Here is a 17,692-nt window from a genome sequence, read left to right on the forward strand (position 1 = left end):
CCCTGTCTCAAAAGAATATGGCGGACAGCTCTTGAGGAGTGACACCCAAGACTGTCCTCTGAGTTGCACATATTCACATGGATAGGTGTGCACTTGCCCCACACGCGTCCCTACACACATGTGGGAAAAAGGGAAAATATGCCGGACTTTGGTGGCTCCCAGAAGTTCCTTTCAATTCAAGGCAAGGCTTTCCAGTGAAGACTTCGGCGGCGTTTTCCCCTGAGCTTTGGAATGGGGCCAAGTCAGGCTCAAGCTTTAAGGTGCACAGAATTGTGCTCCTTACCGCCATGTGCTTTGACTTGCTAAAGCAAACATAGAGGAGAGATTTGATAACAAAGAAAATTGCTGGTGCTGACCCGCCTCCCTGGAGATCGTAACCCTGCCTCAGCCCCACAGAAGTCGTCAGGCAGGCCTTGCTCCTTCCTGTGTGGACCATTGATTGCACAGCTGCTTATTACACGTGAAGATGTCTTTGCCATCTCTGGCCAGTCACCTTCTCCCCACTTCCCTAGGTTAGCACACGTCAGTTTGAACTTTGTGTCCTCCATGACCGGTGTGACCCTGGTAACCCCTATGGAAGACGTCCTCTTCCAGGGACAGCCAGCAGCCACCTTGCATCTCTTCCTATGGCTTATTTTTAATTAACTTTACCTTTTTGACCAGCCATAATTTATACTGTGGTTGGGACTTGCTGCCTTCAGCTCCTTATGATTTCCCATGTGTCTACCATGTTGCAAGTGCTTAGTAAATATCCGATGGCTTTCTGAATGAGTGCATGCATGTCTGATGACTTGCTGAATGAGTGCCTGCATCTGATGACTTGCTGAATGAGTGCATGCATGTCTGATGACTTGCTGAATGAGTGCATGCATGTCTGATGACTTGCTGAATGAGTGCATGCATGTCTGATGACTTGCTGAATGAGTGCATGCATGTCTGATGACTTGCTGAATGAGTGCATGCATGTCTGATGACTTGCTGAATGAGTGCATGCATGTCTGATGACTTGCTGAATGAGTGCATGCATACATGCTTTGTTTCCGCTCTTCTTAGTTTACTTCATATCTGCTTTAGTCAAAATAGTTGATAGTAGCTTGAAAAGTCTTAGCCCCCGGTCGGTAGGAAAGGATGATGGGGTCTTTTGGCAGGAGTTGAGAACCAAAATTGTGCCAGTAGCTTTCTCCGAGGGCCCCTGGAAAAGGGGGGCAGCCTAGCGCCTGTGGCCACAGTAAGAAGCTACATGTCATCTCCAGACCTGGCTGCAGTGCTTTTGTTTGAATCCGTCACAATTTCTAAGTGGTGGATCTTCAATCTCTAGATGCTTTAATGATGCTATCACCTAACTGAAAAAATTACCACTGTGACCTAGAAGGTAGTGAACAAAAACCATACAGTGTCGTAGCTTTTATATACCACCCAAATTGATTTTTTTAAAGCATGTGCCTGACATTCAGAGAATCCTCAGAAGGTTTGCTCAGGCTCAGCTGTCCTGATAGTGGGCTGGCCTGTGTGCTAGGGGCTCTGTAACAGCAGTTTTGTGGGTGATAATTTGAATGAGAAGCCAATTTTAGAAAGCGGCAGGCGGCTTCAGGTCACTTAGAAGACAGCCAGGAAGACGCAATTATGATTGTCATCAGAAATGATGATTGACTGTCCGTCATCTGGAATCTGTCTCCTCTTTCAGTGTGTGGCGCTCCTGGCCTTCCGCACACTAGCTGAGTGTGCCACTATGTGCCTGGCCACATAAGCTCATCAAACGTTTATGCCCTGGAAGGACTTTGTCTCACTAGATTTTATTGTTTGCTTTGGGGATTGGGTGAGAGAAAATGTGAAGTCCTGCTGAGTATTCAGGGGCCTTAGAAGGCAGGAGGATGTCCTCCTGCTGGCTTTTGTTTTGTTTTCAGATCCAGTCTCCTATAGTCCCCACTGGCTCCAAACTCTGATGATGTGTAGAAGGTGACCCTGAGTTTCTGGTCCATCTGCCTCCCACTTCCTAGTGCTGGATTACAGGTGTGATATCCTTACCCGATAGAAATTAGCTGACCGCTTCCCCGTTGTTTCTTACTCTCAGGAGACATCAAATTGCTAGATTCAGTTGTGAGGACATCTGATACCTGGGAGACTTGGAGACTGGTGTGCCAGAACCCGAAATTGATGTTGAAAAGCTTTTGGAGGAGGCTTTCTGTTACATAAAGGGTTCAAATAGGTTTTAAGTGATGCCAGCTGATTCCAGAGACAGCCAAGGTCATGCCAACTAGTATTTGAAAATACTTTATACTGCTTAAGATGGTTAGCTGATTTAGATTTTATACTATTTAAAACATCTAATTGATTTAGACTTCATTTGACCTCAGTTTTATATTGGAGTTAAGACATTATAAATTCTAGGGTGCACGGTGGTAGCACATGAATTTAACTCTGGTACTCAAGCTCATCGGAGGCAGAGGCAGGTGAATTTCTGTGAGTTCGAGGCCAGCCTGGTTTACAAAGTGAGTTCGAGGCCAGCCAAGGTTACACAAAGAGACCTGCCCCTTCCTCCAAATAAAAAATGTTGTAAGTTCCTTCCTTTATCAAGAAATGTATTACAGAAGACAAGAACATCTTACCCTCCCTTTGCCTCAGTTAGCCGTTAACCCCCAAAGTTGACTCAGTGCAGGCGAATGCCTTGTGGAGAAATAGTCTGGAGGGAGGTTTGTACCGTGGTCTGAAGAGAAAGCAGATGTTGCTGTGTGGGGCAAACACTGCAGCTGCTGTGCAGAGGGTTGCAGAGGGGACTTCCTTCCCACGTGCTCGCACACTGCAGCTGCTGTGCAGAGGGTTGCAGAGGGGACTTCCTTCCCACGTGCTCGCAAGCTGCAGGCTCTCGGCTGGGTGCCATGAGAGAGAGCAGGGGAGACCACCCGACCCTTGCCTCAGCTTTGACTTCACTGGTGTCAGGACAGGACAGAGATGGCTCAGGCCCTGTGGGGAGCATGGCTCCCGCTGCTCTGCCCCTCTTCCTCCAGGATCAGTAGCTAACTACTTACTAAATAAATCTCAGGCTAAAACTCCCAGTGAACTTGGCAATCAGAGCTAGCCCGGTTCACTTAGATTTGAAGGCTTAAAGGAACAAGCTAACAAAAGCACCAAGTTCTCAGGGAGTGTAAAAGCGTCTGCCAGCATCAATATGGGGTTCTCACCGGGTTCTCAGGGCCTGCGTGGGCAAGGGCTCACACCACTCACCGTGCAAACCGAACTTCCTGCTATTCTCCCTGTTCCACTTTGGACCAGCCCTGGGAGGCGGTGACAGTGGCCCTGCAGGAGTTGCCTGGGATTAAACACAGCACCTGCAGGGTGGGGGGCGGGGTGGTGTCTCTGTCCTCTATTGGGACTCCTTCTGAGAGGTGCAAACTCCCCCAGGAAATGAAAGTTATTCTACAGGGAAAGTGAAACACACCGGGGAGGCATTCCTCCTAGTTTTATCAAATCTTAAAAGGACATTTTCCCCCCTCCTAGGAATACTTGTATTCAACTGTAGATAAGTAAACCTTTTGGGATCCGGATACAGCTCCTCGAAGGGTGATCTTGCTGATTTGGGTGCTTATTCTATTGGCACATATCCCCTTTCACAGTTTGGTGGGCTTGGCTATCGATTTTTCTCTATTTTGCATAGCACAATTCTACACAGAAGGAGGATTTGAGTGCAGGGTGCCTCTGAAAGCCACCATTGGAAAACCCACAACAGTCTTTACAGTAAACCCAGAGCCATTGAAAACAGGTTCCTCCCAGGGCTCATGTTAATAGTCTAGACCAGTGGTTCTCAACCTTTTTGATGCTGTGGCCCCTTTAATACAGTTCCTCATGTTGCTGTGACCCCAACCATAAAATTATTTTTGTTGCTGATACATAACTAATTTTGCTACCATTATATAATATTAATATCTGTGTTTTCCAATGGTCTTTGGTGAACCCTGTGAAAGGATCATTCAATGCCCCCCACCGCCTCCCCTCGCCCAAAGGGTTCATGATCAACAGGTTGAGAACTGCTGGTTTAGATGGATGTCCTTCCAGTGAAGACAGCAGATCCAACACTGATTCTAGAGGCTCCATCCAGAGGAGTGTGGTGCTCGGGTCCAGCTGACATACTGCAGAGACCCTCAGCATGCATCCTTTAGGGGCCCCAGCGGTATCTGCAGCACTGAAGAGTACTCTGTGGGCTAATAGACCCCACATCTCTGCAGATAGTGGTGCATTGCTTCTCTTGGTCTTCCTCTGTGAAGTTAGGTAAACAACACACCCCAGAACTCAGTGCAAACCACTAGACCCAGTCAGCTTCTATTTTCCACATCCCTCTGGTAATGAAAATGTAAAGGATCATTATAGTCTTCTCTCCAGGGCCGTGCCAAGGCTGAGAAGGCCTTCCTATCCAAACAGTAGGTCAAGCTAATAGAATACATCTTACTATGCATAGAGAAGACCCTCCTTTCTCAGGTCATGACTTCAAGAACACCGGTGACAGTGTTTCCTTGGGGACTGACATACAGCAGTCAAGGCTAAGACGTGTGGCAGCACTTTCCTGCTCCTATGGCAACCTCCTAGTGCTAGAGTTTTGCATATCCTTCCCATAGTCTGCTCTGGCCCTTGCCCTGCCCCCAGACATGCATTCCCTGCATACCCACTGCTTCAAGTCGTTCTCAATTTCCAAGAAGCCCAGTGTTGCCTGTTTTCCCCTTAACCACTGAAAGCTCATTTCTTCCTTGTCTATGTGTAAAGTGCCCTTTGAGTAAGAGGGGTTTTCATACCAAAGACATACCCCTACCCATTTTATTTGAGCCATATCATGGCATTGCAATACAGAATGAGGTCACTCTCCTGCACCCATGACAAAGACAGCAGCGTCGCCTGCAGAGACAGAGGTGAGAGTTTGTTCACTCTGCTGTGGTTACAGGAGGGAAGATGGGTGGTGAGAGTTCTGAAGTTCAGGTTGGGAATATCTTTCTCCCCGTTGGTTGCAATTAAGATGTGAGTGTTGAGGGCATGCCCCAAACTGAACCTTGTTTTCCTTCTCTCTGCAGCCCCTGAGATCCTCCGAGGCTGTGCCTACGGACCCGAGGTGGACATGTGGTCTGTAGGAATAATCACCTATATCTTGTAAGTGACGGAAAGCGACCTTTATACAAACAGACTCTGCATAGCATTTTCTGTGAACTAATAATTCTCATGACAGCCAAGGTTCCCCTTTGCCTTTGTGTGATGTCCCTTTCTGCAGTAACCACGCTGATAACTGATAACGTAGTCTCAAATGATGCGACATTCCTCTTCACACTACCTGTGCCAATAGCGTAGTTCCACCGCCAGTATTGCTTCTCACCATATCATTCCCCGAGGGGTAAAAGCTGTTCAGGGCTTTTCCTATACAGTATTACCCACATTTGGGGAAATGTTTAAATGATCACAATAAATGTGAAATTTAAGTCCACCTGTCACACTCTCCCCTTTTATTCATTGGCATCTTGCCAAACAGACTGTTGGCCCTTTTAGGAGGTCTGTTATTTGTCTCTTAAATCCCAGACCAGCATGCTTCTCATCAGAATATTTCAAGCATGTTTACCTATTGGTTTATTTTCCTGTATGTTAAGACCCCAAGGGCCTTGGGCTTAACCCTGAATAAAAGGAGGTGGTAATTCATTCTCTGCTCTCTCCGACTCCATCACGGAGATACTGTCTAATGAGAAATAACCAGGAAATCTACGAAGCGGTGATGGATCTGGAGGTAATAGTGCGGGAAACCATCGAAGGTGTTTGTAGAAAGCCCAAAGCAAACATCAGTGCACCCAAGAGTCAATGCACAGCAGGCACACTCAGCGGCCGATGCAGGCACACTCAGAGGCTGATGCAGGCACACTCAGCGGCCGATGCAGGCACACTCAGAGGCCGTTTTTGAAGGGAATGCTGTTAGTTTTGGGAAACCCATAATATGCAACTGTGCAGAGAAATTTCCCAGGGTTCCGAAGAGCCGATTATCATAGGTGAGCTACCCTCACCCAATGCGTGGCAGAGTGGCTTTTAAATAGAAACATTTACCTTCTTACAGCCTCGGAGGCTGGACACCTGAGGTCAGGGTGGCTGCAGGGTTGGGCTCCGAGGAGGCGCCACTTCTGGGGTTTCAGAAAGGGTCCATTGTACTGGGTCCCCACATGGCAGAGAGAGAATCCCTGTTCCTGAGCTTTGTGCAAGAACACTTCGTGATGCCAGGTGTACCGGCGCACGCCTTTAATCCCAGGACTCAGGAGGCAGAGGTGTGCGGATCTCTGTGACTTTGAGGCCGGCCTGGTCTACAGAGTGAGCTCCAAGACAGCCAGAGATACGTAGTGAAACCCTGCCTTGAGAAACCAAAGAAGAGATACTCCATGATAGGAAGTGAAAAACCCAAACTACACCCTCCTGGCTAGTTTTATGTCAGCTTGACAGAAGATAGAGTTATCTGAAAGGGGGGGGGGGCTCAACTGAGAAAATGCTTCCATAAGACCCAGCTGTGAGGACATTTTCTTAGTCAGTGATTATGGGGGAGGCCCAGCCCATGGTGAGGTAGTGCTATCATCCCTGAGCTGTGGTCCTGGGTTCTCTCAGGAAGCAGGCAGAGCAAGCCCGGGGGAGCAAGCCAGCGAGCAGCACCCCTCCTTTCCGTCTCTTAAAATGTGTGTGTCCCTGGTTAGAACTTTGGGTCGAAATGTACCCTGAAGGGTTGACGCCTGTGAGAGAACTTGAGGGACACGGAAACAGAGCATTAAGTTTCACATCCACTCGGAACAACCGCAATACGCGATAAGTAAACCCCACGGAAAGGCCACCGTCATGGGGAAGGAAGCAGGAAATGAGATCGTGTCCCTGAAAACAACTTCCGCCTCGCTAGTCCGTCACCAAATCAGGCAAACTCGTGTTTGTATTTCTCATATTTTCGCACACGTAGGCCGACGGTAGTAGGCCATGGACGGAAACGACAGCGCCACTCATGACTCCTGACTTTCAGTTGCCCGCCTCTGTCGGCCCCGAGCCTCAGTTGCCCCCTTCTGTCGGCCCCGAGCCTCAGTTGCCCCCCTCTGTCGGCCCCGAGCCTCAGTTGCCCGCCTCTGTCGGCCCCGAGCCTCAGTTGCCCGCCTCTGTCGGCCCCGAGCCTCAGTTGCCCCCTTCTGTCGGCCCCGAGCCTCAGTTGCCCGCCTCTGTCGGCCCCGAGCCTCAGTTGCCCCCTTCTGTCGGCCCCGAGCCTCAGTTGCCCCCCTCTGTCGGCCCCGAGCCTCAGTTGCCCGCCTCTGTCGGCCCCGAGCCTCAGTTGCCCCCCTCTGTCGGCCCCGAGCCTCAGTTGCCCCCCTCTGTCGGCCCCGAGCCTCAGTTGCCCGCCTCTGTCGGCCCCGAGCCTCAGTTGCCCGCCTCTGTCGGCCCCGAGCCTCAGTTGCCCCCCTCTGTCGGCCCCGAGCCTCAGTTGCCCCCTTCTGTCGGCCCCGAGCCTCAGTTGCCCGCCTCTGTCGGCTCCGTGCCTCAGTTGCCCCCTTCTGTCGGCCCCGAGCCTCAGTTGCCCCCTTCTGTCGGCCCCGAGCCTCAGTTGCCCGCCTCTGTCGGCCCCGAGCCTCAGTTGCCCCCTTCTGTCGGCCCCCAGCCTCAGTTGCCCCCTTCTGTCGGCCCCGAGCCTGTGGTCATTTCACTTACCCGCACTTCATACGCAGGTGAAGCCCACCCGGCAAGGACCGTTGGCGTATCCGTGGGCTCTACCATTGGACCCACGTGTCCCCTTTATTTAGCCTTCATGCCCACTTGGTGGAGGGCTGGTGACTTGAGGCCACGTAGACATCTAAGCTCGGCCTCGTCGTCCACACGAGGCCCGCTTCTATCCATGTACACAAACCCTGGGCTTTTATCTTTTCATAAACTCATCCACAGAGCATTGCTATTTTATTTTGTGTGCTCGCATGTTTGTGTGTGAGGGTGCACACGTGTGTATACGCATGCACTTGTATGCTCGCCAGGCTAGAGGACAGCCTGAGGCATCATTTCTCTGGGACTGTCCTTCATTCTTGAGGCAGGGTCTCTGTCGCTAACCGATAGCTCGCCAAGTTGGCTGAACCGGTTGGCAAGCAGACTGTCCGGGACTTTTCCTCACTGAACCAGCTGAGCCATCTCTCCAGCCCCTAGTTCCTACTGACACGGACACCTCTGCCCCCTTCGCCCGTCCTCTTGTGACAACTGCTGCTTTAATACGCTTAACTCTTAAGTTTTCTGCTCAACACCACCTGTTTGGTGCCGTGCCTCCCTGTTTCCAAAGATGACTTTAGTTTGGAAACAAAGGCCTGCGACGGATTGCTTTGCACCTTCGAGAGCTGTAGCGTTTGCCATCTGATGACCACAGTGACCAGACAGGTGGCCCTGTACACTTAGACACTCAGACCGTCTCCTTCAGGCTTCAGCGCTGCAGTTAATCCCAAAGACTTGGAGGCACCCTGTGTAAAGCATTCACAAGTCAGGCCCTGTGCAATCCCAAGTGACTTCCTGAACTCCCATTACAGTACCCCCGAGGGAGCATTGGGCACCGCGTGTGCGCACACGGGGCCACTCTGGGTTGCAGCTCCTCCATTTCGACCTTTCAGTCTGACATGATAGCAACTGATTGCCTCTGTCACCAAAGAAGAACCATGGCGTGACTGTGAGGAGGTCATATGAGGACTGTCACTTTTAAATTATTATTGACTTTGGATTTCAGAATGGGAAACCTAAGGACCCTCCCGAATAAGCTGACTGCTTTCTCCAGTAGCAGGCAACATTTTCCCAGTGTTAGGGAGGCTAGGAGGGTCAAGGTGAGGAAGGAAGGAAGGAAGGAAGGAAGGAAGGAAGGAAGGAAGGAAGGAAGGAAGGAAGGAAGGAAGGAAGGAAGGAAGGAAGGAAGGAAGGAGAAGAAAGGAAGGAGGAGAAGGAAGGAAGGGGAAGGAAGGAAGGAAGGAAGGAAGGAAAGAATAAGAAGGAAGGAAGGAGAAGGAAGGAAGGAGGAGAAGGAAGGAAGGAAGGAAGGAAGGGAAAGGAAGGAAGGAAGGAAGACCACCAAGTCTAATTTGCGTGGCCCACGTACTCACTGGAACATGACCAGCTCCAGTGCCCAGCCCCTTAAAGAAAACTGAGTCCTTCCCCATCCGCAGCCCATGAGGCGACCTGGAAAGACCACTGATTAGTTTGAGCTGCCATTCCCACCTGTCATCCAGAACGGCCCGCTTGTGTGTCACCCGTGCAGGGTGAGAAACCTCAGAGCAGACTCCAGTTTCCCTGCCCTCTCTTTTAAGGTATCCAAGGTGCTTTCCCATTTTCACAGTTTCTTTTTCTGTTGACCCTATAGTAGAAAGTGTAGGTGAATATGGTCAGACATCGTATGTATGTATGTATGTATGTGTGTTTGTATGTATGTATGTATGTATATATAAGTTTATTTTGAATTAATAGCTCTATTTTCATTTTGCTTTGGTTTGAAATCCAAACTAGAATAATATATGCAAATATCAGACTTCTACTAATTTTTGTGGATTACTATTTCTGTCTTACTTTTAAACCTGAATTCTTAACTCTTCCATTTTATGCTAAATTGGAGCCCTACCAATCTATCTAATAGTTTAATTTTTCAAGAAAAATCTGCTGGAAAAATAATTACCATAATGCCTATAACATCAGTCATCTTGATTGTATTTTTGTGCCTGTTGTAGCTTTGAAAACAAATTTGCTTTCACTATTCTTACTTCCTACAGGCGAGGCTGTGTTTTTATGTTATCTGCCATAAATTATAATAATCACACACTTGTATAGGTGGAGTTACTTGTAGGGAATATAGAAAGTAAGATCTTGAACTTTTGTGGAAATATGATGAGATCTATCTCATCTTTTAAGTGTCTGAGTCTGTCCTTTTTCCCCTCCAGACTTTGTGGATTTGAACCATTCTATGATGAAAGAGGTGACCAGTTCATGTTCAGGAGAATTCTGAATTGCGAATATTACTTCATCTCCCCCTGGTGGGATGAAGTATCTTTAAATGCCAAGGACTTGGTAAGTGTGACCCAAACAAAAATGAGATGAACAATTTTTAATTAAATAGTAAAAGACATTTTAAAATAGGTGCTTTGACATCATTCGTTTCTTCATAACTTTAAATTATTCTAATTCCGGTGCATATTCCTTGTGAAGAATGAAAATAGATACCTCTTCAGTCCTCCTTAGCTGAACCATCATAAAAGTATTAGTTACAGACTCTTTGCTACCTGGTAAATAGACAGCGGGCTAGAGAGATGGCTCAGAGGTTAAGAGCACTGGGTTGCTCTTCCAGAGGTCCTGAGTTCAATTCCCAGCAACCACATGGTGGCTTATAGAAAGCCTTTCAAATAACACATAGCTATGCTATGGAGTCTAAACACCATTCACACAGAATTCTACTTTAATGTGGCTTATTCACCTAAATGTAGATGTACTTAAAATAAGTGTAACTGAATTTTCAAAAGTTTTTAAACTTATTAAAATACTCAACAGTAGTGAGCCCTATTATACACTACTGGAATTATAAACAAGATCTTCTCTATTAATAGAATGGTTTATGGTTTGCTTTGCCCTGTTTCGCATTCAAGCTAACCCTGAAGCTCATTAATATTCAAGAAATCCCTTCAAGAGAGAGCCCTGCCTCTTCTAGTAGAAGGATGCTTTTGTACAATTGAAACTGCTTGTATACAATTGTAACCATAATTCCTCTGGAGAGAAAAAAAGAAATGTGTCAAAGTGATGGAGTTGATTTTTGAATCATTAATGGTTAAAGGGGATTTTAGGCACTTTCTAGTTAAGAACTTGCTAAGTGAGCCCAAGTTTACAAAGACTACTAGCAGAAAGGTACTATCAGAACTCACAAAGTTTCTAGAGCCCCTTTTGAAGGACTCAGCCAGCCCTCTAGGTACTCCTCCCTTTTCTATCTGTGTTGCTTCCTGGTCTTATTTTACATGACCCAGTTCTCTCGGGACTCTGGAGTCCTCCTGTTGAGCACACAGGATGAGCTTCACACGATGTAGATCTGAGTTTGAATCCAAGCTCTACTGATTGCCAACCATTTGACCTTAGTAGCTAAGGCCTTTGAACATCTTTCTGTTCTTCACTGATTGGTCGGAGCTAATAGTTCGCGGTCCATGTGTGTCTGTGACTGTAGAGTGGTTTGGAGACATAACCAGGACGTGAGCCTCCCTGAGTCCAGGTAGTGGCCTCTCCCTCATACCAGGCCACTGCTTCTGAGCCCAAGGCTGGAAATTATTTCATTTGTTGATCTTCATGGCAACTCATTGTCTTCCCATTTTCACAAACAAGGGTGAAGCTTCCAGAATGAATTACCATTAATTGACTTTTGTCATAGCATACATGTCATAAGCCTTCCTTCTTTTCGTCCTAAAGCGTCTTGTATTCCAGCTGAGAACTTAATCCTTCAAGTGCTTTCAGTGAGTTAACAGAAAATGAACTATCAGTCTCGAGAGTCATAGAATAGTATTCAGTAAGGGCTTGAACACTATCCCTGTTATTGGCCACTTAATCCTCCGAAGGAACGATGATGCCTGAATGACTATTCTAGAGAGATCAAGTTTGAGTTCTGAATTCTAAGTGACTTCATAGTGTGGCCTAGAATTATTCCAGTGCTGGTTGTGCCTTCAAAAGGCATCTGGTTAGTAGACAAACCAGGACCCTATTCTTTGACTTCTGTGGAAAGTAATCTGGGAGTTTGGGCCTACAGGTGGTAAGTGGCCCAGTCTTCCAGGACGCCCCTCAGCTGCTGCTTTCCTGAGACATGTCCTTCTCTTGACAGTGTAAGCACGTTCAAAAAACACGTACTTAGTGCTATTGCTAATAGGTAGAGTAATACCTGGACATTCACAGTCTGAAGGCAACTCCAGTTTCTCTGAGTCCGTATTTCTTTATGGTTGCAGGTCAGAAAGCTGATTGTTTTGGATCCCAAGAAACGGCTGACTACATTTCAAGCCCTCCAGCACCCATGGGTCACAGGTAAAGCGGCCAACTTTGTACACATGGATACTGCCCAGAAGAAGCTCCAAGAGTTCAACGCTCGGCGCAAGCTTAAGGTAAGGCATGTGGTTTTATTGTTTGTTTTGTTTGGAGATGTCTCTTATTTCTTTAGTACTAGATTATTCATTTTTTTGTGACACCAGAGAAAATTGTTGCATTTCAACTCCTAAGACACTGATATAAAATCACTTAGGGTTTGTTTTTTGTTGTTGTTTTTGCTTGTTTTGGGACATGTGCATGTGCCTTCTCACGAATTCATTATTAAAAGAAGGAAATCACTGAAGGAATGGTTCAGAGCTGGAATAAAAAGCAGAACATGAATTCTTGTGCTATATGTTTAAATTACGAAGTGCGCGCACATGTGTGTGTGTGCACGTGCCTGTGTGTGCATGGGTGTATCTTATTTACTTTCTCTGTGTGTGTACAAGCTTGAAGGTGTGTCATAGCATGTGCAGATCAGAGGACAGCTTGAGGGACAACTTCCACCATTAAATCCCAAAGCTTGGAGGCAACGGTGTTCTTCCTTATCCTACCGGATCATTTCACTGGCCTCCACCAGATACATTATTGCTGGTTCTTGTATAATAAGGCACCATTTAAGAAACTTGTATTCATTCAGAAAGTTTCTGAACCTGTAATAATTGGCAACAACTTTTAAAACTATGCCATCCTATAGATAATTACAAGAAAAAATACAGAAAACTACTCCTCAAAATGCATTAGACCATTAATAGAATAGTGGTTGGGTGCTTCTTTATGATGTTTAGGAATACACACACACACACACACACACACACACACACACACACACACATATATATGTATATATATATATACATATATCAGATCTCAGAGACTCTCTAGAGGCCAAAATTAGCATCCCATTGTGTCATCTTTCATAGACCAATAGGAGGAGCTCCATGGTCTCATTTTGAAATGACATTTATTAAGTAGCTCTGGCTTCACTATTTCTGAAGCTGGTTTGAGCACTGCACTCTTTTTTCCATGATACCAGCCAGAATCACGGCCCTAGTATTCCATGAAGCATCCTTTGGAGAATATAAAACTGCAAGTCAGTCACAGGCATACCTCACTCATCTTTTCAATTCTCCAGATGACCCAATAATTCTCATTTGTATAAAGGCTTTACTGTTCTTTCTCCAGATACCCTTTTAGCCGACAACCAATCTTGAAATAATTTACTTCACTTTGAAAGACTGAACACCAACCTGTAAAACAAAGCAGGGATTACACTATAATTTGGCCTTTCCCACAGGAGCACTATTGTATATTTTCTGTCTCTAATCAGGCAGCAGTAAAGGCTGTGGTGGCCTCTTCTCGGCTGGGGAGTGCCAGCAGCAGCCATAGCAGCCTCCAGGAGAGTCACAAGGCCAGTCCAGACCCATCTCCAACCCAAGATGTCAAGGACAACACAGCTCTTCTGGGAGAGACCATGCAAGAGGATCAAGCCGCAGCGGAGGACACGGCCGCCGAGACGAGGAAGCTGCAGTCCAAGGAGAGGGAGGGAGGTGCAGGTGTCGAAGAGGAGGCCCCCGGGACGGTGCCTCAGGCCCTGGAGGATGGCTTGAAGACAGATGACCTGGCCATGACGAGGAGCTCAGGGGAGAAGCTGAAGTCTATGGAGGAAGAAATGGACCCCAAAGCAGAGGAAGGAGCCCCTGAGGTGGGACTTGGGGTTCCAAAGCAGGATGCCATTTTGCCAGAGTACTGAGTTGGCTCTCCTTAGGTTCATAGATCAGCTGGTCGGGGAGCATGGTATGCACTATAGTGATTCTGTGTGGAGGTGCAAAAAAAAAACCCATATATACCAGTTGGTAATCCTAATCTCAGTGCATGTGTCTGCTTTACGAAATAATGGTGTTTCTACAGCATGCAGTGGATCCCTGATACCGATGAATTCAATTTGAAATTCCCAGCCAACAACACGACACTTGAAAACAAACCCTCTCAGCCTTTGGTGGCACATGCTTAGAGTGAAATGAAAAACATTTTTCTTGGAATGCTTAGAAGTCTTCAGAGATGCTCATTCCTTTGAACTCACCTCAAACCAAGACACATTCCCATGATGCTCCAAGCCCTTTCAGTGGGTTCAGCTGGTAGATGGGATGGTTACAAAAGATACCTGGAGAGTGTCCAAAATCTCCTGCAGTGTCGAGACGTTGAAGCATTCTTAGGCCATGAGTACACAGCCCCCTTAAGTGTGTGTAGAGAATGTCTCCTTTTTATTTGTACATATGCTATATGAGATTACTCAAAATAGTCATCATAAAATTCTGCCAGTTTACAGTTTTTAGGAAATTATTGATTAAACTGTGCCGTTTCTTTCCCTCACTTGCTTCTTCATTAAAAGGCCCCATCAGATGTATGCAACCTAGGTAAGAATAAGAAATTTAAGTAAAATGATACCTAATTGGGACTTGGACATACCAAGATTAATTCCTTTTTATTTCTCACATAGATTTGCTTTTGTAAGCTCATATAATATTTTGCATTTAAGGATGTTTTTTTCAGTGGAAATTACAAGTTTCACGTTCTGGAAAAGTCAGTTGTGCAAATTGGTGCCAAAATGTCTGAATGTAGAAAGAACAATACATTCCATTGTTAGATAATTTACTATTGATGTTACTAGAGTAAGAAAATGTTTGCAGAAGCATTCTCCTCTCCAATTATGTAGACATATTGTTCATAAGTTTAAAATTCATTGTGAAAACTAGTGTCTTTTCCTCACACTTAGAATGGAAGATGCATATTTTATGGTGATGAAACTTTCCATATCAAGGAATTTAGCACAGTGTCAGCTTTTATTTGTCTTAAAAATAAGCAAAAACAAAACCAAAAAAGTGAAAACACATCTTAAACCAGACTTCAGGGAGGGTTAAGCATTAGACCTTAATTAGCATGTTTTTTCCCCTCAGAATAAAAACGTTTTCTTTGGTTCATAGAAATTACACTAAATCCCATATCAGATTTCTTGAGTGAAAAAATTAACACTTATTAAAACAACCGTTTCACACTTTGGGTGGATTTTCTTAATTTATAAAAACTATTACTTTCAAAATCCAAAATAAGGTCAATAAAAATGAAAAGCACAGATTTTTTTCGTAGAACAAGAACAACTTAATATACAAACAGTTCCAGTGAGAAATTAAATTAGATCTGGGGTTTCTCCAGGCTGTCAGGGGTATCACCATTTCAGTACATCAAGCACAAACCTCCAACAGCCTCAGGGAAGGAGAAAGGTGGTGCTTCCTGTAGTCTGCGATTTGGGTCCTTGACAGGTAGTCAACCTGGGGGGCATCACCTAGGCTCGGGAGGTTCTTCCCAGTTGACTTTAGTTGAGTATTTATCCTCTTACTTGACTTCCCTCCTCTTCAGTCACTCCCCCTCAGAACTCTCATTTTGAGTGTTATAAAGGGGCTGTTTTTAACTTTAAAGAATGCTTTCAATATTTCCATTTAAGAAGAGCAATTCCCTGGTGTAATCTTCCTTGTCAAATTTAGCATGTATGGTAAGTGTCCCATATATGGAAAGAGCAAAGATAGACTAAGGGTCTTGGTGGAAGGTGCAATTAGAATATCAACATAGTATATCAATCAACTCCAGCCCAGGACTTATTTCATTCCAACGTGAGCCACATGCCTTGGATGACCCTGTGACCTTTAGGAAGAGCATTATAAATGCCAAGCCCTCGTGTATTTTAGAGTTCAGTCATTTAAATTATTTTACCTTAGCACTTCTTGGTGATACTCAAGAGTATTAGGATAATTCCCTCTCTTTTACAACCTATATACTTCATTAGCTAAATATCATTGGCAGTTTTCAGTTGTAACTTGTATGATAAAGATTATCCTAATGCTTACAAAAACTTAAGTCCATTCACTGGGAAATAAGTCAAATATTTCGGACAAATTATTCAAAGATTTAACAAAAATACCATCTAAAAGAATACTTATTTTACCATTTTTAAAGAACAGTCAACACTCCCATTGGTTGTTAAAATTAAACATCTTGAAGATTATTTAAACTAAAGGAATACAGTCTTAATTTGAAAGAACACTTTCTAATATTACTCTTAATTGATAATGTCACAAAGCAAAACAGTTTTTAAAATTCCAGCAAAGAAAGAATAATAATTAAAACTCACATCTAGAAGATGACAGTTACAAGGTGGGAGGTGGTGGTGCACACCTTTAATCCCAGCGCTTGGGAGGCAGAGGCCCATGGAAATCTGAGTCTGAGTCAGCCTGGTCTACCCAGTGAGTTCCAGGATAGCCAGGGCTGCAACACAGAGAAACCGTCTCAAAAAGACACACACACACACACACACACACACACACACACACACACACAGAGAGAGAGAGAGAGAGAGAGACAGAGACAGAGACAGAGACAGAGACAGAGAGACAGAGAGAGAGAGCGAGAGAGCGAGAGAGAGAGACAGAGAGACAGACAGAGAGAGCGAGAGAGAGACAGAGAGACAGACAGAGAGAGAGACAGAGAGAGACAGAGAGACAGACAGAGAGAGAGACAGAGAGAGAGAGAGACAGACACACACACACACAGAGACAGAGAGAGAGACAGAGACAGAGAGACAGACACACACACACACACAGAGAGACAGAGAGACAGAGAGAGAGACAGAGAGACAGACACACAGAGAGAGAGAGACAGAGAGACAGAGAGAGAGACAGAGAGACAGACAGACACACACACACACACACACACAGAGACAGAGAGAGAGAGAGGACAGCTACATTCATTACTGGTTTTTACTTCAAGAATTTAGTCATATAGCAAAATTAGCTTTTACCACAGAGATCAGTCTCCAGTTATTTCCCTCAAATCAGAAAGTCCAGTTATGATTTCAATGGGTTTCTCAAGCTCTTTTGCCACACCAGCTTATAAGAGATTAGAACAGAGTAATTGTAAAATTATTATCTGTTCATATTAATAAGTTTAATATAAATATAAGATACACATATAAAAATTATGAGGCAAGGTATTATTATGTATCCCAGGCTAGCCTTGAACTCACTGTGTAACCCAGACTGACTTCAAACTCACACTGGTTCTCCTGACTCAGTGTCCCAAGATCTGGGGTTATAGCACGTGCTGCCACGCCCACAGCCCTACACGCAACTTTACATTTTCCACCAGCTAAATTCTAAAAAAGGAAACTATAAAATTATGACAGTACATTTTGGTCCTGTCTACACAAGTTATTACATCAAAATTTAAATTCGTGTGATAGTTTGAGTCACTTTTATACGGTTTCTCCAATTAGCAGTCTAAGCATGTTTACATCAGGTGGTCAGGGGCTGCACTGTAGCCAGGGGCTCCTATGGTAGGGCAGCTGGTCTGGCCTAGAACACTTTTCTTTATAGCAGAGTGAGACTTGAATTTTCCACATTGATATGCTGGTAAGCAGCTAAGATGCCAGTGTTACAGATGCAGATATATACGTACTGGCTACTCCTGAACATGCTTGGAAAAGTTCTGCAACATTCCATCAAAGCAACACTTCCTTAGGCATCGCCAATTTGTGTGTGTGTGTGCGTGTGCGTGTGTGTGTGTGCGTGCGTGCGTGCGTGTGTGTGCGTGTGTGTGTGTGCGTGTG

The 17,692-nt window shown here is 45.4% G+C and overlaps 1 protein-coding gene across 7 annotated transcripts in view; it reads left to right on the plus strand.

Annotated features, from left to right (window-relative positions):
- Positions 1 to 15,088, plus strand: part of Camk4 (calcium/calmodulin dependent protein kinase IV) — a 215,649-nt gene extending 200,561 nt beyond the window's left edge. For all 7 annotated transcript variants that reach the window (XM_040758044.1, XM_040758045.1, XM_040758046.1 and 4 more), the window contains 4 exons: positions 5,055 to 5,130; positions 9,927 to 10,053; positions 11,958 to 12,110; positions 13,364 to 15,088. In XM_040758044.1, the coding sequence (XP_040613978.1) occupies positions 5,055 to 5,130; positions 9,927 to 10,053; positions 11,958 to 12,110; positions 13,364 to 13,786 (779 nt within the window). In that variant the 3' untranslated portion in view covers positions 13,787 to 15,088. The remainder of the gene's footprint in view (positions 1 to 5,054; positions 5,131 to 9,926; positions 10,054 to 11,957; positions 12,111 to 13,363) is intronic.
- Positions 15,089 to 17,692: the final 2,604 nt, after the last annotated feature.

The sequence above is a fragment of the Mesocricetus auratus genome, unplaced genomic scaffold, assembly GCF_017639785.1.
Source record: "Mesocricetus auratus isolate SY011 unplaced genomic scaffold, BCM_Maur_2.0 Super-Scaffold_100015, whole genome shotgun sequence".
NCBI classification, from domain to species: Eukaryota; Metazoa; Chordata; class Mammalia; order Rodentia; family Cricetidae; genus Mesocricetus; species Mesocricetus auratus.